A 22,163-nucleotide genomic window follows, 5' to 3' on the forward strand; every position below is an offset into this window, starting at 1 on the left:
TCCCAGAAGCATCCAGTTTATTTATTTTATTTTTAAAAAATATATCTTTACTGATTTCAGAGAGAGGAAAGGAGAGGGAGAGAGAGAGATAGAAACATCAATGATGAGAGAGTCACTGATCAGCTGTAGCCCGCAACTGGGGCATGTGCCCTGACCGGGAATCGAACCCTGATCGCCTGGATCCCAGGCCGATGCTCAACCGCTGAGCCACGCCCGGCGGAGAGCAGCATCCAGTTTAAACCCACCTGGGAGCTGGCTCCTTAAATGAACCAATGTTAAAGTCTCTGGCCAGAGAACATCCCACTAGGGGTCAGGAAAAGCTGCTGCTGCGTAAAGGGGCCCTAGGCTTGGCCTGGGAGCTTCCCAGGACCGGCAGGTAGCAGCTCACCAATGCATGTGTGTGCCAGACTCACACATACACACACACAGGCCACTGGGCACACATTCAATGTCGCCTAGTCCCATGCCCTGGGAGGCAATGGTGTCAGGTTCAGAGTAAGATGCAGAGCTGAATTCAAGCCTCCTGGGCTGGGGAAGCTGCAGCCTCCAGGAATCTGAGAGAGTGGTAGGAACAGGACCTGGGAGCGTGTGTGCGTGGCTCACATATGCGTGTGCAGGACACTGTGGGAGGGGGTTCCCACTGGCTGCTTTGGACTTGTCCTGGAAGCCCACACTCTCTGCATCCCCCACGTGCTCTCCTATGCTAGCTCTCGGCAGGGGGTTGGAGCCCCCATGGCGATGGCCGGTGCGGTGCACAGCCCGGGAAGAGGAAAAGAGGAACCAGCCCCATTCCCGTGAGCCTCCCTCCCGTGTCTGAGGGAGGCACCCCCTCAACTGGACCAGAGGGAGAGGGGCCAGAGGACCGTGACAGCGCTGGCTGGCCACCCACCCTGTCCTGGTAAGGGGATAAAGAGACTGCCAACTGGGCAAGAAAATCCTCTCACCCGCGCTCAAGGCTGTAATCCTGGGCCTCCGCTCCTCTGAGGTTTGTTCTATTTTCACTCCTCTTGCCAGGAGCGGCCTCATTGGCTGCAAGGACTTAGTGGGGACTTGGAACGGGTTCTCTGGAGCCCCCTGGATTCCGTTGCGGGCTTGCTCAGCCCTCATTACCTTCTGCCTCCTGCTCACCTCCTCCCGACTGTCCCTTGCACCCGCATCAGCTCCTTCCTTGCTCGGACCCGGAGCACTCAGGCCTGGGAGCCGGGAGGGCCCAGTTCCAGACAGCCAAGCGGCCCTTGCAGGGAGCAGTGGGCACAGGACTTGTCCACCTTGGGCGCCAGCCTCCCACAGGCCCGGACCATGGGCAACATGATGGAGGGGAAGTCGGTGGAAGAGCTGAGCAGCACCGAGTGCCACCAGTGGTACAAGAAGTTCATGACCGAGTGCCCCTCGGGCCAGCTCACCCTCTACGAGTTCCGCCAGTTCTTTGGCCTCAAGAACCTGAGCCCGTCGACCAGCCAGTATGTGGAGCGGATGTTTGAGACCTTTGACTTCAACAAGGTGAGCAGGGGCCTGGGTGCAGGGCGTCGGAGGGGTGCCTGGGGAGGCCAACCAGCGGGGGGGAGCAGATGTGCGAACAGCAGGCTCCGCTAAGGAGGGGCTTCATTTATCAGGGAGGTTGAATGTCCATGTTAGGGATGCGATTGATCTCGCCTTCATTGAGCACCTACTGAGAGTCAGGCGCTGGGGGTTCGGATTGACTGAGACCATCCCTGCCCTGGCTCTCCAGGGGAAGGCAGAGAGCTCAGCACTTAGTGTGCTCGCAGGCTGAACCGAATGGCTCCCTCTGCCTCTCCCACACGCTTATCCTGATTTACTTCGGAACACGTGCGAACACTTACAAGACAGGCATTGAGCACCTACTAAGTGCTTTACGTTGTATGTGGTACTTTTGGGCAGGCCCTAGAGGCTCATGAGGATGCAGAGGGAGGGGTGGGGAGTAGAGAGCAGGGTGAGAAGGCCCCAGCCCCGGCTCATCTGGTATGGGCAGGCCCACGTTACTTGGGTCACCCATGAACACTAGACCTGGGGACAGATAGGGTTGCCTGGTCACTGGGGAATCCAGGCTACTTCAACTGAAAAATATCCAGTGACTTCAGTTTACCTTTTCTCAAATGGGTCCAAGGTCTGCACAGGGGTCAAATTGTATGTTTCCCTAAGGAATCACCTGGATGCATTGGGTGAAGATGCCCGGATAAGCCAGAGGGAACATTGACAAAGGAATTAGGCACCGTGCGTCTGGGGCCCTAGTTTTCGTCAGCTAGGTGACCTTGAACCCATTCTCTGCCCCTCAGCGTGGGCTTATGCACCTGCGTCTGCCATGAATGTTGGAGCATTAGTTAAGATGTTTGTTGGTTTTCAATAGCAAATCTTCCATTTATTTGGAGCAATTCAGTCACGCGGTAGTGGTGAGCCCTAGCCAGTTTGCTTAGTGGTTAGAGCGTCGGCCTGCAGACTGAAGGGTCCAGGGTTTGATTCCAGCCAAGGACAAGTACCTCGGTTGCAGGCTCAATCCTGGCCCCAGTAGGGAGGAACCAAACGATGTGTCTCTCTCACATCGATGTTTCTCTCTCTCTCTCTGAAAAGCAATGGAAAAAATATCCTCGGGTAAGGATTTAAAAAAAAAAAGAGGTAGTGGTGGAAGAACCCACAGCTCGTTTCCCCACCCTGGCTGGTCCCCACCCTGCTGGCACTCACTGGAAAGGTGAGATGTGAGGATGCCCTGCCATGTGTCTTTGCAAGACAGGGAGAGGCTGCCCAGAGCTTTCCCAGCTCCCCACACCGCCCAGAGGGCCAAACACCATTGTAGGTGGGGCTTCTAAGGAAAGCTGGGGCTCAGAGGCTATTTAAAACTCGCTACTATTTAGGGTCAAGGGGCCAAAGCAGATTATGGACTTTAAATCCCAGCCTCAAGGGCAGCATCGTGGTGCCCAAGGGATTTCCTGAAGGGGGCGCAAGGGAGCAGAGTACTGGAGCCCAAGAGGGATGGCGTCAGGACCCTAGGCCTCTCAAATTTTCTAGAAGCAGCAATTATTCCTGAGCAGAAGGGGAAAAGCCTCAATACCTTACCCCAAATGCACCAAAATAGCTCAGCTTCTTACCTACTAAGGAAACTCTTTCAGGTCAAGAGTTGTCTCCAAAAAGGCCCTCTAAAATCCCACATATGACACCAGGGAGGGGCAATCACCAATCTTGTATTTGCCTAACCCGAGTCGTTCATATGCCATCTCTTCAATTTTCATCACATGCAAGCATCACCTGGTCTGTTCCAAACCTGACTTCCTCAGTTATGCTATGCGCACCCCTGCCTTAAGGCTTAGGTGCTGCTTGGGACCCTCTTCCTCCAGAATTCTGCTTGGCTCACACTTTCCCCTGCTACAAGTCTCTGCTCAAATATCTCCTTCCCATGACATCTGCCCTGATCTCCTGCTTTAAACCCTATTTTACTGGGAGTAGCCCCTAACCCTGCATCTCCTAGTCCCACCCCCAGAGCATGTCTTATCTTCTGATACATGATATTGAATAACATTTTAGCCACTATTTTATGTCTGTCTCTCCTGCTGGAATATGAACTCCATGAGGGCAGGGGTTGTTATCTTGACCACTGCTGTATCTTCAGCACCAAAAACAGTGCCTGGAACACAGTAGGTGCTTAATAGAGATTTGTTATATGAGTGAATGAATATATGAGAAATCATGAGTTTGTGGGCCAGTTCTATATTTCATAATAATATTAATTTAAAAACATATTTATTTAAGTGAAAAGCATCTTTGTAACATCTAAAGTGCCTCATGGACACCCCCAAGGGTCTAAATCACCCTTGGGGCCCCATTGCCTCTACCCATTGTCCTGAGTACAGAGCAGTTTAGCAGACTGGCTAGGAAATTTGATACAGAGGGGAATTAGGACTGGGTGTGCAAACAATGGCTTGCGGGCCTATTGCTATAAATGAACACACCACACCCATGCAGTTACATTTTGTCAAGACTGAAATATTTGCCATCTGGCCCTTTACACAAAGTGTCTGCCGCCCCTGAATTAAAAAAGGGTTGTATCCTAGAGTGCTGTGCTGGGTGGACAGGGTTGGGGGTACAGTAGTGTGAGTGAGAGTGTGGCCTGGGGGACAAGTATATGTTTCAAAGTTTCAAAGTTGTGCGTGGGCTTGGCTGTGCCTGGCAGTCACACAGGTGCGCCCAAACCAGTGTGAATTTTCCATCCCTGCATCTGAGCACCTTGTAGGACTGAGGAGACCCAGTTTCTAGGCAAGGATTTGTCATTCACTAGTTGTCTGGCCTACCCTCTCTCACTTTCAGCTTTCTCAGCTGAAAATGGGGACAAAATCACCCACCTTCTGGGAGTGGCTGTGAGATTAAATGAGTAAAATGAATGAAACCCTCAGCACGGAGGCACTAAAAAGAAGTTAGCATAATTGTAGTGTTATCACTGAATCTCATCCATGCCACAGTCTTGAAGAGTACATACGTCATTCCTGTCTTAGAGCTGAGGGCACTGCCTCAAAGAGGCCAGGTGACTTGTCCAAGGTCATCCCTCTCCTAAGACGTGGGTTAGGTCTTTTTGGAACAAAAGCTTATATATCTCCATTGTCCCTTATAAGCCATTAAAAAACCCCACAGGTTACAAAAGTAAAACAGCGCATTGTAAAATTTCCAACAATATAGAAAGATAAAAATGAAAAGCAAAAGCATCCACAGCCCGAGTCCCCCAGAGGAAACCTCTTAGCCTCACAGTGCTTAAGGCCTCACCTAAGGCTAAAGGCCAGCAAAGAACCAGATCTCAGAGGCCACCCAGTGCAACTTCTGCCACATCCCCAATAACAGTGCTGTAGCTTCTGCTTGCACATTTCCAATGATGGAGAGCTCATTACTGAATGAGGCTGGCCCTTCCACCATGGGCAACTTGGCCTGTTAAAGAGTTCTTCGTGCTGACCCTAAATCTGCTTCCCGGCAGCTTCCTGGTTCCAGAGTCATAGTTGAGAGTAAGTGTGGGAATATGGGCTGGATTCCAAGTTCATGTGCTCTTACCCAGCGCTCCTTCCCTTACAGGGCTCAGCCTGTCTGCACGACACAGGCTTCCCTCTCTCAACTTCACGCAGTTTGGGGGGAGGTAGGCAGAGACTCCCTTGGTAGGACCAGCAGGGTTGGGCAGATGGTCAGCTGGTGGACACTCAGGGAACTCTGGAGAAATGTCCTGCAGGAATGTCTGTGCCACCCCCACCATGGCCAACCCCTCCAAGGCTCAGTGAGGACACCACCTCTCCCAGGAAGCCACCCTAAGCCCCCCGCCTGCCCTCATCCCAGCAGAGTTGGATGCTCCCATCCTGGGATCCCGTAATGTCCTGTCGGGATGTGTCGTTGCTGGATACACATCATGAGAGCATAGTGATCTCCTTATACTAATGGTAATAATCACAGCTAACATTTATTGAGCACTTACTATATGCAGGCAGTGTTGCGTGCTGTACATTCATGAACTCATAGAGGCAGGCACCATTGTGATGATTACAGATGAAAAAATTGAGGGCTGCAGACATCTTGCGCCCTTTGTCCCAGATCTCGTGGCTGTGAAAGGGCAAAGCCAGGATTCAAACCTGCACCCTCACCGGTGCATTCCCTTTAGGACCGGGCTCCTGACTTACTGAGCTCCCAGGCCTCAGTCTGCCAGGGCACCAAGTGGCTGCCGGTATGAAGAATAAGGAAAAGACCGAGAGAGGCGCTCCTTGTCCCCACATCTACCTCCTGCCCTCACCCCAGCTGGGAAAAGCTCATCTACCCCCCCCCCCCCCGGGAATTCGTGTCTCTTCTCCCACCAACAAGCAATGAAAAGGGCTCAGTTTTAGAAGCACAGGGAAGCAGCTGCAGCCCAAATGCCCGCGCCGAGACCGCGCCAGCCACTCAGCGCAGGGGGGATTAGCTTGTGGATGTGATCGCGGCTCTGGGGGGCAGCGCGGCTCTGCGGCCTCCGGGACAGATGGGGGGGCACCAAGGGGGCGGGGCGCGGGTGGGGCGGGGCTCAAGGCGGCCCCGCCCCGCCCCTCCCAGGACGGCTACATCGACTTCATGGAGTACGTGGCCGCGCTCAGCCTGGTCCTCAAGGGGAAGGTGGAACAGAAGCTGCGCTGGTATTTCAAGCTCTACGACGTGGATGGCAACGGATGCATCGACCGCGATGAGCTGCTCACCATCATCCGGGTAACTCCAGGTGCAGAGGGCCGGGCCTGGGGCGGGGGCAGCGGCTGCAGCACCCGAGCTGAGAGGGGGGTGGGGGGGTCTGCAGCGGGCAGAGCTGTCATCTCGGAAAGGGACAGGATGGAATTGAGGGTCCTGGTGGGAGCCCTGGCCCTCACCAGCTGCGTGACCCGAGCCACGTTCCGCCCCCTCTCTGGGCCTCAGTTTCCCCGTGTGTACCAAGAGGCTGTGTAAGCTCTGAAGCCCAGCTCTGCCGCTGCTGCCCACTCTGCGGCTGGGCACCTTGGCCTCCACCCCCCACTGCTGTTGGGAGCCCGCGGAGCTCTCACTGCCCCCCCCCCAGTTAGGATGGGTCCCTTCGCTCCCCCCCCAGGCCATCCGAGCCATTAACCCCGGCAGCGATTCGACCATGACCGCGGAGGAGTTCACGGACACCGTGTTCGCCAAGATCGATGTCAACGGGGACGGTGAGAGGCCCGCGAGGGGATCACCAAGGGAGGGGGCTCACCAGGGTGTAGGGTCCCAGACACCGCTGGATTTTAGGGATTCCTGGACGAGACCTTTGGCCTCTGGCTCCTTTGCCTGCCCCCCTCACAGCCACTTCCCCCAGCCCTGGCCTTGTCCCTGTCCCAAGACTCCAGCTCTGGGCCCTGGTACCAAGGAGAGGGGAACACCTCCGCCCCATGACCCCCTTTCTCTGTGCCAGGGGAGCTGTCCCTGGAGGAGTTCATGGAGGGCGTCCAGAAGGACCAGGTGCTCCTGGACACGCTGACCCGAAGCCTGGACCTCACCAGCATTGTGCGCAGGCTCCAGAGTGGAGAGCAAGGCCAGGAGGGGGCCGGGGGGCCTGAGGCCGCCGGCTGACCCCGCCGCCAGATGCCTCCGTGCTGGGAGAGGGTGTGTGGCCCTGCTGGTGTTGCCATTGTTGTTCTTATTCTAGATCGAGTCTACTGAACTCAACGCTCAGCTCGCCTCTTTGGGCTGCAGGGTGGTAGCACAGGGGCAGGGGTGGGGACCCTGAAGGGTGGGACTCAGCTGGTGATGACTGCTTCCTGCTGGGGGCACTCCTCACACCCCTGTGCCCCTTCTGGCACCTCCCCCAGCGTTCCCCAGCTTTCCCCGCTGAGCTTCACCAGGCCCACTCTCTCCTAGACCCGGGAGCTCTGAGGCAGAGCTGCGCTTTCCCAGGACGCTCATGGAATCCTCCAGGCCCTGTGGCCGCAGCCTCCATCCGGGTGCTGCAAGGAGCCCCAGGACCACCCGAGCCTACTTGTGTGGTTTGCACTGATTCATCCCCTCCATTCAACAAGCATTTATTAAACACCTACTATGTACTAGTGCTAGATGTTAGATGTGCAAAGAAGAGGACCCTTCTCATCTCCAAGGAACTCACAGGCTAAGCACCATTATAATAAAATATGCTAAGGGAAGCTATGGATGGATTCCTGTAGGGGCACAGGGAACTGTGAGCCTGACTCAGAGACAGCCTCGCAGAGGTGACCTTTAACTTTGAACATGACAGAGGAGTCGGGGATTGCATGTGGAGAAGGCGATGTGTGTGGGAGGTTGCAGGTGCAATCTGTGTGACGTGTGTCACGTGTGGGGTTGTGTGATGTGGGGAGGAGTTTTCTTGGTGTAAGTTTGGGGTGTCTCTTAGGATTTACATTTTACCAAATTTGAAACAATAAGGGATCATCATGCCCATTTTTAGGGAGCACCTCCAAGAGCCCCAGTAATAGGGAAATAAAACTCCTTCAAGAAGTTCCAGTGCTACAAGGAGATGAGGGTGGGGTGTTTGGATGACAGCGCAGACCCGAGCCATGACTAATGCCCGGCCGTGGTTTGTGCACCGTGGGTGCGTTCACACACTGAGGGAAGTCGGATGTTGGCCAAAAAGTGAAAGAAGGTGAGGTGGTTGTATAGCAAGTCCTCATTTATCCAGAGGAAAGCCATATTTATTCAAAAGTGACTGCACAACACCTCCTACTTCCCCTGCTGGCTACTTGGTGGCATGTGGTGCCTGCCACTGGGTTCCCTACAGGTCTGCGACTCACTGCAAGTGGCCTGACCACCCCTGGTCTCACCTAACTCTCTCTTGCTGCAGTGACACCTGACAGCAGTTGGGAAGTGGGGCAATCTCTTCCAGGTGGGCCTCTTCCCCATTCTTTGCACACCCCAACTTTAGGAATACCTGTCCAAGAACCTGGGAGAGACAGGCTGAAGCAGTTGTGCCCGTTTTTTCAAGATGCTCTTCTGGGCTGAGTCTTCAGTTCAGCTGGGTGTGGGGAGTGCAGGGAATTAACAAAAATCCAGGAGGGAGAAAAAGGGGGAAAGGGGTGTCAGGACCCTGGTTGCAGAGAGCCCCCCTGAGGGGGTTGAGAGCGTGCTTTTTGCTCACACCCATTCTGTTCACCATTTGGATCACCCAGACTGGGAAGCCAGTCAGGGTCTGAGCACAGACAGGGAGGGATGGTGAAGGTCAACCCAGGGGCAGCCCGGAAACAGGGAGTTGACATTTCTCCTCTGGTGGCTGCCTCTTGGGAAATCCTGAAGGTCAGAGTTGGGAGGGTGTCTGGATAGAATAAAGACATTTCCCTAATGTCATTTCACACACCTTCATGACTTGGGGTATATCTGTGTCCCACCTGGATTATTACCTTTTTAAAAAATATTTATGGATTATTACATTTTTAATCAACCTTTTTTTCTTTTTACCTAAAATTTATTTCTATAGGAACTTTTATATGAATGTCATACCTATGAAATCACAGGTTCGACAGATTGGTTTTATTTTTTGTACATCAACATAAAAACATATTTATTCAAGGCAGAGCAAGTGTTTTGCCAGGTCCCACGGTAAATGGTCTCACAGGGTAACACTGATCAGGGCCTGTGCTCTCAGAGCTGCCTCTGGCTCCAGCAGTAGGAGGGGTGTGAGTTGCTCAGCCCCTCTTCAACCAGAGCGACCTCCTTTTAATCTAGTTTCTATGTTGGGGTTGCACGTAGAATTTTTATAACAAAAATAATTCAAAATCTACAAAAATAATCATCTGAAAACTGGTCTAGCCCAGTCCTGCTCACCATGCAGATGAGGTACCTGAGGTCAAGAAGAGAAGTGGTGCCTGACCTAGAACCCAGGTCATCAGGCCCCTATCCTCCCCAGAGACAGAGGGAAGGTGTCTCCATTCGTTAAGGAGACACATTCGACTTGTGCCTGGGAATCGTGAAGGGCCATTCTGGGGGGGTTGCTGGAGGGGCAAGTGTGGGGATGAGGGGTAAGGAGAGATGGGGTTTGGGGGTGGCAGCGAGGGCTGGGGAGCCCCTTTGAGAACAGCGGACTTGCTGCACTTTTCCCTGTTCCCTGCCTTCAACCAGCCTGCTTCCCACAGAACGGGCGTTCTCATTGTTGATCTGGTCTATGGGACCCTGCCCCTCAGTTTGCTCTGCTTCCAGCTAAGACCCATGTAGGAATTTGTGGGAGCCTCACAATTAGCCAGCCCAGGGGCTGCTGAAGGGGGTGAGTAGGCCATTCCCTTCACCACCCCAGTAAATCCACCCAGTGGACTGTGCCCTGTTGGCAGCGTCAGACCAGGAGCCCCCCTCCTCCCTCCACCCCAGCCCCTTCTCCTCCCCCTCCCCCTCCACAGGGCTGCCAGGATGAGGGCTGTTCTGGAAACCGGCTGAGCCTGGACTCTTGGAGGGGGCCGCCAAGAGGGGGCCTTCTCTCCCAGGGTGCGCCTGCAGCTCTTAAAAGAAGGGATCCTGCAGACTCAGGGCCTATGCTTGGGGCCTGTCGATGCTCCAGGAATCTCCTGGAACCTTCAAGGGTTTCTTTAAGGGACTTGCTTTGCAAATGAATTGAAAGTTTTACTTTTGCCCAGAGTGTTCTTCAGGGTTCTTCTGGTTGGGTTCCCAACCAGCTGCCTCCCTGCACAGCCTTGGGGCCTTAATTACCCCATGTAGTCCTCAGACTTTACTACCCCCATTTCCAGGTGAGGCAACTGAGACCTGGCTGAGAGGCTGATGTGTCATCCCTCTGCCTGCCTCCAAAGCTCCTACTGTCTCGCCCGCTTGCCTGGCCTCCGTGGCAACCCTAGCAGGAGTTTTAATGGCTCTTACAAACCGTTGTCATGTGCTAGTGACATCCTTTGTTATTTCGTGGTGTCCTCTCTGAACCCAGCTTACAGATGAGGACACCAGGTGTTGAGAGGAAGAGGGCTTTGCCCAAGGTCACAGGGCCAGGAAGCGGGGGTGCTAAGGTGCAGGCCACCACCTCTGCCCCACCTCTGCCCGTTACTGGCTCGGCTCTTCTCCGCCTCCACCTCCACCCTGCAGGTTTTCTTCAGCTTGTAAATCATCTGCGGAGAAATCCCAGAGGCCTTGAGGGGACCCTGCAAACTCCGCCCTCCCCCAACCCACCATTCAGCACCATTTCCCCAGCGCTGCCCCCCAGGCTGTGCATCTGAGGACCACAGGACCCAGGTCCAAATCAAAACTGTTGTGTCTCAGGGTCCCACTGGCCTAGTTGCAACTGGGAAGTCCCTGACCTCACATGCTGCCCCACCCCGATGTCACTAGCGTTTCCATTGTGAGCCCCAAACCTGAATCCTCTAATGAGGGACATGTATGGTACTGTGATGGTCTCAACACTACTTTACGGAGGGAAATGCAGATTCAGAGAGGAAAAGAGAATTTAATGTATTTATGGATGTGTGTCCATGTGTGTGAAACAGGGTGATGGGAGACACAGGCGTCCAGACTGGAGGGGAAAGAACAGGGTTCTCCTGTGTTTCTCCCAGCGAGGCAACATTTGTGAAGTGAAATGGAGAAGAGACAAACAAGCGCATCACCCTTAGTTCTTAGAGTCGGCGCCCTCTGGGTACAGAGGTGTGTCTGGCCAATTCCCAGGGCCTCACTGCCCAGCACAGCACCTGGCACGAGCAGCCTCCCTGATGGTGCCTGGGAGCCTCAGGGGTTACAGCCAGCACCTCCCGGTGGCTGAACTTGGGCCAACACAGAACCTCTGTGAGGTGATTTCCTTATCTGTAAAATGGGCTAAGTGTCCACCACAGCTCTGGCAACAGGCTGACGCTGTCCACATGCCAGCGCCTGCTCCCCAGTGCTACTTTTCCCCCTTCCTCATTCTCGCTAGTAGTTTATCAGCTTTGTTAGTCTTTTCAAGAACCAACTTTCTTTTGTGCATTTTTTTTCTATTTCATTAGTTTTTGTTCTTTACAGTATTACTTCCCTTCTCCTGCTTTCTTTGGGTTTAATTTACTTTTTTAAAAATTGATTTCAGAGAGAGGAAGGGAGAGGGAGAGAGAGCGAAACATCAATGATGAGTCATTGATCCGCTGCCTCCTGCACGCCCCCTACTGGGGACTGAGCCCCACACTCAGGCATGGGAATCAAACCTTGACCTCCTGGTTCATAGGCCCAAGCTCAACCACTGAGTCATGCTGGCCGGGCTTAATTTACTCTTCTTTTTTCTAATTTCTTGAGAAGACTTCTTGGATCATTGATTTTCAGCCTCTCGTTTTCTAATATATACATTTTAAGGCTATACATGTGTCTGCAAACCCAGCGTTAGCTGCATTCCACAAGTTTTTTGTGTGTTTTTCTGCATCATTATTCAGTTCTCTGTGTGTGTGTGTGTGTGTGTGTGTGTGTGTGTGTGTGTGTGTGTGTGTGATTTTGTGTCTTTGATTTATGGAGCATTTAGAAGTATATTGCCTAATTTCCAAACACATGGGGATTTTTTAGTTCTCTTTTTGTAATTGATTTCTAGCTTAATTCCACTGTGGTCAGAAAGCACACTTGAATGATTTCAATGCCTCTCCCCGAACCCCAGCCCCAGGCCCCCCTGCTTCAGTGGCCAGCCCTGGGAGCCCAGCGATGCTCCCGTGCCTGGGTGCCTGGCCCCACGGGCAGACACTGACTTCTACGATGTCGAGCAGCTCCAGGCGGTCGATGCAGCCGTTGCGGTCCTTGTTGTAGATCTCGAAGGTCCACTTCAGCTTGTGCTCCAGGGTGCCCAACACCACGTTCAGGGCTGCCCCATACTAGAGGAAGTCGATGGTGTCGTCCTGCATTGGGAGTGGGAGCTGTGAGGCCCCCTCCCGGTCCGCTGCCCTGCCTCCAGAGTGCAGGCGGGCACCCTGCTCTGGGCCATCCATCCCCGCAGACTCAGGGCTTTGTCTCGTCCTTGCAATGCGTGTGGCCTCCGCACCTCTGCTCACGCTGTTGCTTTCGTTTCCTTCCATGCCCAGCACAGTGCCACTTCTGCACAGCCGGGTCTCATAAATATTTATGAATCACTGCATAAGCGACCAACTTAATCTGAATTTGAGACCGAGGTGGTTTTGAAAGGAGATTGGAAGCTGCGCTCACACTGAAAATCCCTTTCGCACTTTCATTCACTCAGAGCCGAGGGGAGGTGGTCGAGAGGCAGTGCGGCCTGGCTCTGGCTCACGCTCACCTCGAGGCCCCGGGGGTGCTGCAAGGAAGGACAGGTCAGCACCCCTCGCCCACCCAGGAACGAGGGGGGGGACGGAGCTCAGGTGATAACTGGCCAGAGGAAGGAGGAGGGCACAGGCCACTTCTGGGGTGACCCTGAGCAGGAAACGGAACTTTCCTCCAGCAGAAATGTGACGCCAACGATGATTCCAAAAGCCGTCAGCAAGAGGGCCAGGGATCAGGCTTTGACTCCAGAGGAGTTTGAGGGCCGGGGCTGGTGGCAGTGGCTGCAGCGGGCAGGGTGGGCCAGGGTCTCAGGCTGAGCTGCACAGGGTGAAGCTGACACCTTGTGACCTCACGTACTCCAGGGCGGGGACCTCAGCTCTGCAAATCAAACACCTGAGTCATCAGCTCCCCAGGAGTGTCTGTCATTCCTGTGACTTTGTAATCAGAAATGACATCGCCGCCCAGAGCACCACTGTCCCAGTCAGGCCACTGGGAGCCCCAGCCCCTGATGAGGGTGCCTGGGGGAGCAAGATGTGAGCAACAGGAGAACAGGGCAGAAAATGAGGGAAAGAGCAGAACAGCCTCAGGAAAATCCAAGAAGAAAATAAAAGGAGCCTGCCCAACACCGGAAGGGTTTTATTTTATATAATTCCTTCTGCTCCCCTTCCCCGGCCCACGTATTTAAGTAACTGAGATCAGTCTGTAGCTACAGTTTCAGTTCCTGGATTTTTATTTTTTAAATGTCCCATGTCTTCAAAATTACTTAAAATCATACCTTTCATTTTTTTGAGGTATACTGGGCAGTTCCTCTTTCTGAATATGCTTTTAATATTTTACATTACACAAATAACATCTTTGTACATATATACTTTTCTTACCTCTCTGGTAGTTTCTTTGGGGTAGATTCTTTGCACTGGCTATTGGGCCCGGCTCCACTAGTCTTTAGTGCACTGTTTTTGTAGGTGTATAGTTTTATGAGAACTCATCACATGTGTAAGATATGACTAACTCTCAACACAAGCTTTCTTGTTACCTGTTAATAGTCACATTCTTTTCCTAACCTTGTCACCTGGCAGCCACTGTTCCCTGTCACTACAATAGTTTCACTTTGGGAATGGTGTAGAATTAGAATCATTCAGTATGTAACCATTCAAGATTGGCTTTTTTTTTTTTTAAATGCAGCATAATGCCCTGGAGATTCATCCAAGTTGCTGTGTATAGCAACAGCTCCTTCCTTTTTAATTTCTGAGTAGTATTCCGCCACGTGTGTGGTCACTATCTGTTTTCTACTTGTTGAAGGTTTTTTGGCTTGTTTTCAGTTTTTACTCCAGCTTTATTGAGATATAACTGCAAAATAGCCTTTTAAAGAACACAGTGTAAGTTTAAGGTGTACAATAAAACGACTGGTTGTTCTTTAAAAGGCTATTTTCATTAGTAATTGTGATTTTTTAAGCTTACTAAAAATCGACCTTACGTTTCTTTTTTAATGAGTTGAGTAGGAAATGTATGCAAATGTCTGGTAGGGACCATCTCATTTACATACCTCGTCTTCCTCTGTTCTGCTCTCCCCATTTGGTGGGTGAGGAGCCTGAGACTCAGAAGTCCAATAAGTTTCCTGAGACTCAGAAGTCGAATAAGTTGCCTAAGGCAGAGCCTTTCAAGATACAAGTCTTAATGCATCCAGTGGGGAGAACTTTCTTACTCCACCCCAGGGCTATCACTATCTAAAACATGAGCCTGGCTCTAGCACCAAGGGGAAAAAAACAACCAAACAAAAACCCCACTGGGAAATCCCTACTCTCTAGGTCTCTGGATTCTCCAATGTTCTTTCTCTAGAACCTTCTCACAACGTCCTCTCTCAACATGATACGCTTTCCACAGTGACCCTGTGGGGTTCAGAACGAGTCACCCCAGGATGTGCTTCTGTGGTATGTGGGTTGTTTTGAGCTAAAGGCAATTTTTTGTTATCAAGTAGTATCCACTGCACGTGGGCTCAAGAGAAACTTCCGCCCCTCCCTTAACTACCTAGAAGAACTTGAACGAGGGGCCTTGTCCATAATACCCTGAGATAACCTATTTTGAGCTGTCTATACAGAGGACAAATTTCTATTTACTAAACATCTACTCCTCTTACCATTCTGCAGTGACCCTTTGAAGCCCCCCAGCCACCTTAGCTCATCCCTAGCTCAGGATGCCTCATGTCCCCACATTCCCTTTCTGTGTCTGAACCTCTCCTGCATGTGGCGTCTCTGATTCATGTATGCGGGGTTCTCATACACATGTATGTATTCAATTTGCTTACTTTCTCTTGCTAATCTGTCTCATGCCTATTTGATCATTAGACCGGCCTGAAGAACCTCAAAGGTAGAGGAAAGTTTCTTCCTCCCCCAAGCCCTTGTCCCACAAGAGGATGTTCTAGACTCTAGAATCTAGAGGAGCCCCTGCAGACCAGTGACCTCACCTGTGAGGTCACTGCAAACCCCAGGACCATTTCTGGGAAGCTTCCAGCTGGGACTAATCTCATCTGTGTGCACCAGCCCTCACCAGCCTTAATTACCCATAGAAGCGCAGGAAAAACCTGTCTACTCAAGAGGTAGGAGAAGTGACAGGTATGTCATCTGCTCTGGGATAATCTGCCCCATTTTCCCCTAAATTTGCTGCATTTGTGCATCAGCCCTAACCCCAACACGTTACATAAGGGTCCCAAATGACATTTGAGCTTCATTTCTTTTCCGCCATTCCAGAGCATCACAGGGCAACTGGCAGAGAGAAACTGAGTGTCACAAGGGGGTGGAGCAGCAGAGAGAGGTGCCCCTCCCTCCCTGCCTGTCTCCACAAAACGTGTTTCTGTCACCCCAGATTTTGACTTGTGCACTACATCTATGAGCTCTTTTGATTTTATTTGCCCCAGAAATCTCAGATCAATTACCGAGAAATGAGACTCGCTGATATGAGCAATGTGCCAGCTGGGAAGTGGAGTTGGGTGTGGGCTTGGAGACTAAGTGGGAAGAGAAAAGAAAGAAGGCTCAGTCCCTGACAGGAACCTGACACACCTTCCAGGAAAGCTCTTCCTTGCCGTGGAATGCCAACTCAATCGAGAAGGGATGGTGGAGCTAGCAAACCAACAGGGATGCCAAACTAGGAGGCGAAAATGTGAGGAGCAGTAGGGTATCTGCTTCATCTCAAAGCACCCCCATAGGACACTTACTGATTACAAAGGAAAAACAGTAACTTACAGAGGAGAAACCCAGCAGACACCACATAACAAATGAAGGCAGCAACGACCCCAGTAATGGCACAGACCAGTGCCGCCTGCATTGAGGACAAACGTCACTTCGGCAGCACTTCTGCCAGAAGCGTAAAACCTGAATCTGATCACGAGGCAATGCTGCACAAACCCAAATAACTGGCCTGCAACCTTCAGAAATGTCAGGGTCAAATAAGACAAAGGAAAACTGAGATTAAAGGTTCCAGATTAAAGGGGCAGTATGAGTAAACGCAATGAGTGATCGGACATCCCCAACCCCCAAGGAAAGCACTGAAGGACATTATCAGCACAAACTGACCAAATTTGAACATGGATTGTCAATTAGATCATAGAATTGTATCGATGTTAAATTTCCTGATTTTTATAATTGTATTAGGTTATTTAAAAGAATGGCCTTGTTCTTAGGAAGAACACGCTGAAATACTTAGGGGTAAAAGGGCATGATGGCTCCAGTTTTCTCTTAAAAATATGTACTTATATAGAGAGAATGATAAAGGAGGCAAAAGGTAAACAATTGGATAAACTGTAGGTGGGAATTTCTTGTACTATTCTTGCAACTTGTGTACATTTGAAATCCTATCAAAATAAAAGTTACAAAGGGAAAAACAAGTGATGAATGTATATGCTCATTGGTAAGATGAGGTATGAGCTGTCGAACTATGTCACGCCCAGGGCTAAATAATCTCTTTGGGCTCTTGAACAGTTATATTGAATTTTTAGATGAGTATGGGGAAAATGGGTATATTTATGATAGTAAGTTTTGTGATCTATGACCTGCTTTTAAATAAATTTTCTCTCCTTAAAAAAATAAACTGCATCCTCGGTAGGTATGATCTTGGGCAAATGAATTCACTTCCTTTTGCCCCAGTTCTCTATCATTTAATTTGAAGTGCAAACTGCCCACTCCCTCACAGGCTGCTGCTGACTCAGAAACTGAGGGGACCTCTGGGTCTAGGCCAACGCAGCGCGTCCCATTTGGGCGGCTCTTTTGCTCCTTACCTAAGCGGCAGGGGCTCTGGTGGAGGGTGGAAACCCAGGTCCTGAGGCTGCAAAGCCCTGGCCATAAACACAGAGAGGACTGGGCTGTGTGCCCTGCTGCCCAGCCTACCTTCAGCGCTCAGGAACTGGAGAGAGGGGGAAGGGAAGAGAAGATGGGAAGGCATGAGATGATGGGAGAGAGAGGAGAGTTTGGGAGAAAGAGACACAGAACAGGTGAGAGGGTGGCGGGGAGAAAAGGAGAGCAGGACTGGGACCTGGGAGCCCTGAGGATGCGCCTTCAGCTCAATGATGAGACATGGGCCAAGTGGACTGGCCACCAGGCCTCCCCTTCACGGTGCCCTACCCTGTTCTTGTCAAAGGCTCGAAACGTGCCCTCTACGTACTGGGTGGCCTCATTGCCTGTGACCTTGAAGAAGCGCTAAACTCGTGCATGAAGGGCGTGCCGCTGGGGCACTCCTTGTTCTACTCCTGGAGCTCTACCACATCCACCTCGGGCTGCCTCCCCCTCCTCCCCGCTGAACTGCTGCCCCATCCTGGCCCCCAGGCCTGCAGGGAGCAAGGCTCTGTCTCCTCTGGGCTTCTGCTGATTGACTCCTTGGGTTAGGGTCCTCTTGCTCCCTTTCCTTTGCTCAACCAGCCTCTTCACCATCTCCTGGGCAACTGAACATGATGGGCAGTGGAGGGGGCAGGGGGCAGGCAATAAGATAGGAGGGACCAGGCCAGCTAAGCCCCCTAAGATTAGAAGATTCCCCTGGAAGGTCTGATCTCCATCCTGCTAAGCTCCTCCAGCTTCACCTCTCCCCTTCATCAGGTCAACCACTCAACTAAGCCACCCAGAAGATCCTGAAGAGGGAGAAGGGGGGAAACTGAGGGGACGGTAAAGAAAAGTTGGAAAGACAGGTTGAGACCCTTCCATGTGCTACACACTCCCTGTCCCTTTAGTTGGACACCATGCTGCTCCAGAGAGGACCATCTTGGAGATACAGGAGACTCTGAAGTCCATAGGGGAAGCAAGGCCAACTCCTAGCCCATAAAATAAAATCTGCTGGGGACCTGGGGCTCAGCTCCTCCTGGTAGTCCAGTGAGAAGCAGCAGAACCTGTGCTGTGAAGGGCTCTAGGTCAGCAGCTCTAGTGTCTGTCACTAATCTGCTCACTGCAGCAGGTCTTAACCGATCTTCCTGCCCCCCTTGCCAACCTCCTCCTTACAGTCCATACCCAGCAGCCAGAGTAGTGTGTTCTAAATAGTGAAGACTGCCCTTCCCCAGTCTTCACGTGGCTGCCTCAAGGACTGATGCGCTCCCCTCAAGTAATTCTGACATTACCCCCATCACTTGCTTGCTCCAAACCCTCCTGCAGCTTCCCATTTACCCACACTCCTCCCCACAGCCCTGATGCATTACGTGGCCCGGCCCCCGCCTGCTCTGGCTTCATGTTGCTCTGTCCTTGTGCGCAGACCCCCAGCTCACTGGGTCTTAGTGCTGACTGGTCCTGCTGCGTGGACTGCCCTCCCCCAGTCTTCACGTGGCTGCCTCAAGGACTGACGCGCTCCCCTCAAGTAATTCTGATATTATCCCCTTTATTTTCTTCATAGTGTTTAACTGCAGCTGAAACTATCTTATTTTTCCCCTTATTTATTATGTCTTCCCACAGAGTCTAAGACCCTGTGGAGAGGGACTTCACCATGTACACTGTGAATTCCCAGGGCTCAGGACGGTGCTTGGCACATACAAGGAACTCAAACACTTGCTGCGAAACTGAGCAAAGTGCATGACACACAGTCAGTGCTGAATTAATGGGAGCTATTACTCCTTAATTTTGCAAGACAGCTCTGCGACTCATTTGAGAGTGCCTGGGTTAGCAGATATTTATTGATGTGAAAGATAAGGGGCCTTTAGAACGAGGAGAGGCCTTAGAGATCTTCTAGCTCAGTGATTTTCAACCTTTTCCCATCTCATCACACCTGAAGGCAACACGTGCCCTTCAGCTGCCGTGGCTCTGAACCAACAGTAACTCAACTGGCTCAGTGTGAAGATGGTGGCATCCCCGACCATCTCTTCACATTTATCGATATTTAAGCAGCACTGAGGAGTGATTGAATGGCAGCAACTGTACTCACATTAAGAAATTGTATGAATGAAATATAACTTGACTTAGCCTCTGGCTAAAGAATATAAAATTCAGTTGGCTTTTCATGTGGGTCAGTTGCCTGTGACCTGCCCCATAAATACTGCTGAGCTGATGAAATGTGAATATATCGTTCTAAAGAGGATTAGGATTTCACGGAGAGAAATGATAGCCTGAAGTGAGTAACAATAGCAAGGATTTAAGGAGGGCAGGGCTAGGAGTTGAGCGGGGATTGGCAGAGAACCCTGGGGATCGCAGGCAGCCAGCCATAACCCTGGCTCCAGGTATAAGAGATGCTTGAGCAACAGACCTCCGTCTGCTGAGCCCTAGCTGGCCCAAAGCCCTACTGTAAATAACCTCCATGTTCATGTTCCTCTGACCCAGCAGGACCCTCCTGGATGTGGCCTAAACTCTTGTGCTGCCCCTTTACCCTCGGAACCTTGAGATCACAGGGATCACACTGTGCGTTATACCTCGTCTTCAGTCAGATCACATTTAATCCTTTGTTCCTTAGATTCCTCCCTACCCCCAGTTGATCGTTTTACTTCTTAGCTTTAGGGGAAGTAAGTACATTCTGCCAATATGAAAGGGGAAATAAACCTGGATTTTAGGTTTGAATATTCTGAGTACCTCCCACTCTTTAAAAATTAGGTTCTGGGGCTGTCCCTATCACTAATGGGAACTCACACAAACCAGTTTCACCCTTTTCACCTCAGCTTCATCTGGAAACTGAAAGGGTAATCAATGGGGAAGTCATAACTTGGTTTTCTGTCCTGGAAAATGGGGTAGTAACAGTAACTACATCACTGGGCTGTTATAAAGGCTAAATGAGAGTATCTGTAAGTGAATGTTGGCACAACGTACGGTGGTTATAATGTGCCTCACATTTTCCAAGGCAAGCTTCACAGCCACTCTAAGGTGCCATCCTCACCTTGGAGCTACTTGGGGGTCCTTTCCAGCTGGTTTTTATTTTTTTTTATTTTAAATATATCTTTATTGATTTCAGAGAGAGGAAGGGAGAGGGAGAGAGAGAGATAGAAACATCAATGGTGAGAGAACCATTGATCGGCTGCAGCCCACAACCCGGGCATGTGCCCCGACCGGGAATCGAACCCTGATCGCCTGGATCCTAGGTCGACCCTCAGCCGCTGAGCCATGCCCGGCCGGGCTCCAGCTGGTTTTTAAACAGTGTAGCGCACAGCATCTGGATTTGCACTCCATCTAGTAATAACCATTACTAATTGAATGTCTATTATTTACTTGGTACTGTGAGGTGTTTTGTAAGTTACCTAATACTCCTACCTTAATTAATAGCCATTCTTTCCTACATTTTACTAACTAGTAAATTGAGGCTCTGACAGGGTTAAGTATCTTGCCCAAGTTTATTGCATTTAGTGGGTCTGAACTCTTATCTGACTCAGACCTATCTGACTCCAAAGTCCCATGTTTTCTCTACTCTGCTACTCATTACTGTTGCAGTAAAACTAACTTAATAATGTAGGAAAGAGGAACAGTAGCTGACAAATAGGAATGTTAAGAAATTAGACTACTTGTTTAAAGCAATTGCTTTATGTATTTTGTGTGGCATGTACAAGGTGGCCAAAGGAACATATAATTCTCTTTGAAAGAACTGAAACTAGGTACTGAACAAGTTTAAACCAGAGTCCTATCAATAGTTTTAAACAGACCATTATATTAGTTTAATGTGAAAAGAAAATATACTTCAGATCAGAGAAAGCAACAATGAACTCAGGGCTTCCTCTCAATAAATAAATAATCTCACTTCCTACCTGCCTTCTGGTTCACTCTACCATCAGGTCCCATTTTCTCTCACTGCCTCCCATCCCCACCATGGAGAGAAAGTGAGACTTGGCATTAATTCTAAGTTTCAGAATATGCATTTTACTTGGGCGACCTAATTTAAAAAAAAAAAAAAAGCTTTCTCAGCCTATCAGGATAAAGAAATTTGTTTATATAAAGAAGTAGGCTTCAAATATGCCAAATACTTTTGTCACAGAAGTATCACTAGTTTTTGTCATGTGTGTAGTTTATTTGCATATTTATCTTAAAACAAGATTTTAATATATAATTTGAAGTGCTAAACTGAGTAATCTGGTTTATGGGTTAATTTAATGTGAATACAACTGGAAGCAGATGCCCATGTTTGGCTCACAGGGAGTCACTGGAGCTGAGTATGCATAAATCATTCTATTACTATAGTGATTGATAATATCTTTAAAAAACCCCAAAAACCTATATTTAAAGAACTATTTCTTTTAAAGTAAAAATGAGTCACAAATTGCTGCTTTGCTAGATATAATTACCATTATATTGCTCTTGCTTTATTGACTAGTTTTTAATCCTGAGGCTCTACCTGAGATAAGCATGCTTTAGGCATTTGTGAACCAGTGAATGACATGGTCAACAAGTGAGCAGCTAAGAGAATGAGGCCATGGGCCCCAAGGCTGTAATTCTTTCCATGTTAATGACAGTAATGTAAGTCTGATACATAAGCAGTATGCATTCAAAACACGATACCTGATAGTAGGTCAGGAAGAGAGAATAGGAATTCCAGTTTAAGGGGGGGAAAAACTGAGAAGTCATAACTATGCCAAAGATGTGAAGAAAACTACAAAGGCGAGGCCCTGATTCTGCTGTAAAAAGGAAACGAATCACTCCCTTGGGGTTGATACATCAACAGTTTCAGCCCATTGTAGTCCTGCTTCTTTCAGGGCTTTAACTACTATTTAATTTCATGGAAAAGTAGACATCTCCAAACAAAAAGAGTACCACTTACCGAAAGAAAGAGGCCTTCTTATCAGTGAGGAACTTAATAAGGAAAATATTTTCTGTGCCTTGCACAATTTTCAAAAGCCGTTATTTCTATTCAATTTTTGGTAAGTTAACAAAATAAAAGCCTGTTGAATGAGTGAATCACAGGATGGGTGAAACGATACAGGCGGTAATTTCTTAAGAGCTTAAATTCCATTACAGTGATCCTTTTAGGCAGCCCTGCAGGGTCTTGGCTACAAAGGTTCAGTGCATGCCACAAGTACACCTGGTCTACTGCAAAGTGTATTCAAGAGTGGAGTGCTTAAACGA

The 22,163-nt window shown here is 50.2% G+C and overlaps 2 protein-coding genes across 2 annotated transcripts; one reads left to right on the forward strand and one right to left on the reverse strand.

The window, feature by feature from the left end:
- Positions 1-1,299: 1,299 nt before the first annotated feature.
- GUCA1A (guanylate cyclase activator 1A) lies at positions 1,300-7,131 on the forward strand. The gene is made up of 4 exons (XM_016212710.2): positions 1,300-1,500; positions 6,061-6,210; positions 6,581-6,674; positions 6,914-7,131. The coding sequence occupies exons 1-4, from the start codon at positions 1,300-1,302 to the stop codon at positions 7,069-7,071; spliced, it is 603 nt and encodes a 200-aa protein (XP_016068196.2). The 3' UTR covers positions 7,072-7,131.
- Positions 7,132-8,649: 1,518 nt separating this feature from the next.
- Positions 8,650-17,468, reverse strand: GUCA1B (guanylate cyclase activator 1B). Its single transcript, XM_016212670.2, is given in 6 exon segments — positions 8,650-8,656; positions 10,492-10,565; positions 12,147-12,293; positions 17,280-17,356; positions 17,359-17,429; positions 17,431-17,468. Coding segments are annotated over 6 exon segments (414 nt in total).
- Between the last annotated feature and the right edge of the window lie 4,695 nt (positions 17,469-22,163).

The sequence above is a fragment of the Miniopterus natalensis genome, chromosome 5, assembly GCF_054644295.1.
Source record: "Miniopterus natalensis isolate mMinNat1 chromosome 5, mMinNat1.hap1, whole genome shotgun sequence".
Classification (NCBI taxonomy): Eukaryota; Metazoa; Chordata; class Mammalia; order Chiroptera; family Miniopteridae; genus Miniopterus; species Miniopterus natalensis.

Excerpts from the sequence above, each read along its gene's own strand:
- GUCA1A (XM_016212710.2), top strand. The coding sequence starts at position 1,300 with ATGGGCAACATGATGGAGGGGAAGTCGGTGGAAGAGCTGAGCAGCACC. Across the intron at positions 6,211-6,580 it reads AGCTGCTCACCATCATCCGG|GCCATCCGAGCCATTAACCC; the intron begins GTAACTCCAGGT and ends CTCCCCCCCCAG. Across the intron at positions 6,675-6,913 it reads GATCGATGTCAACGGGGACG|GGGAGCTGTCCCTGGAGGAG; the intron begins GTGAGAGGCCCG and ends TCTCTGTGCCAG.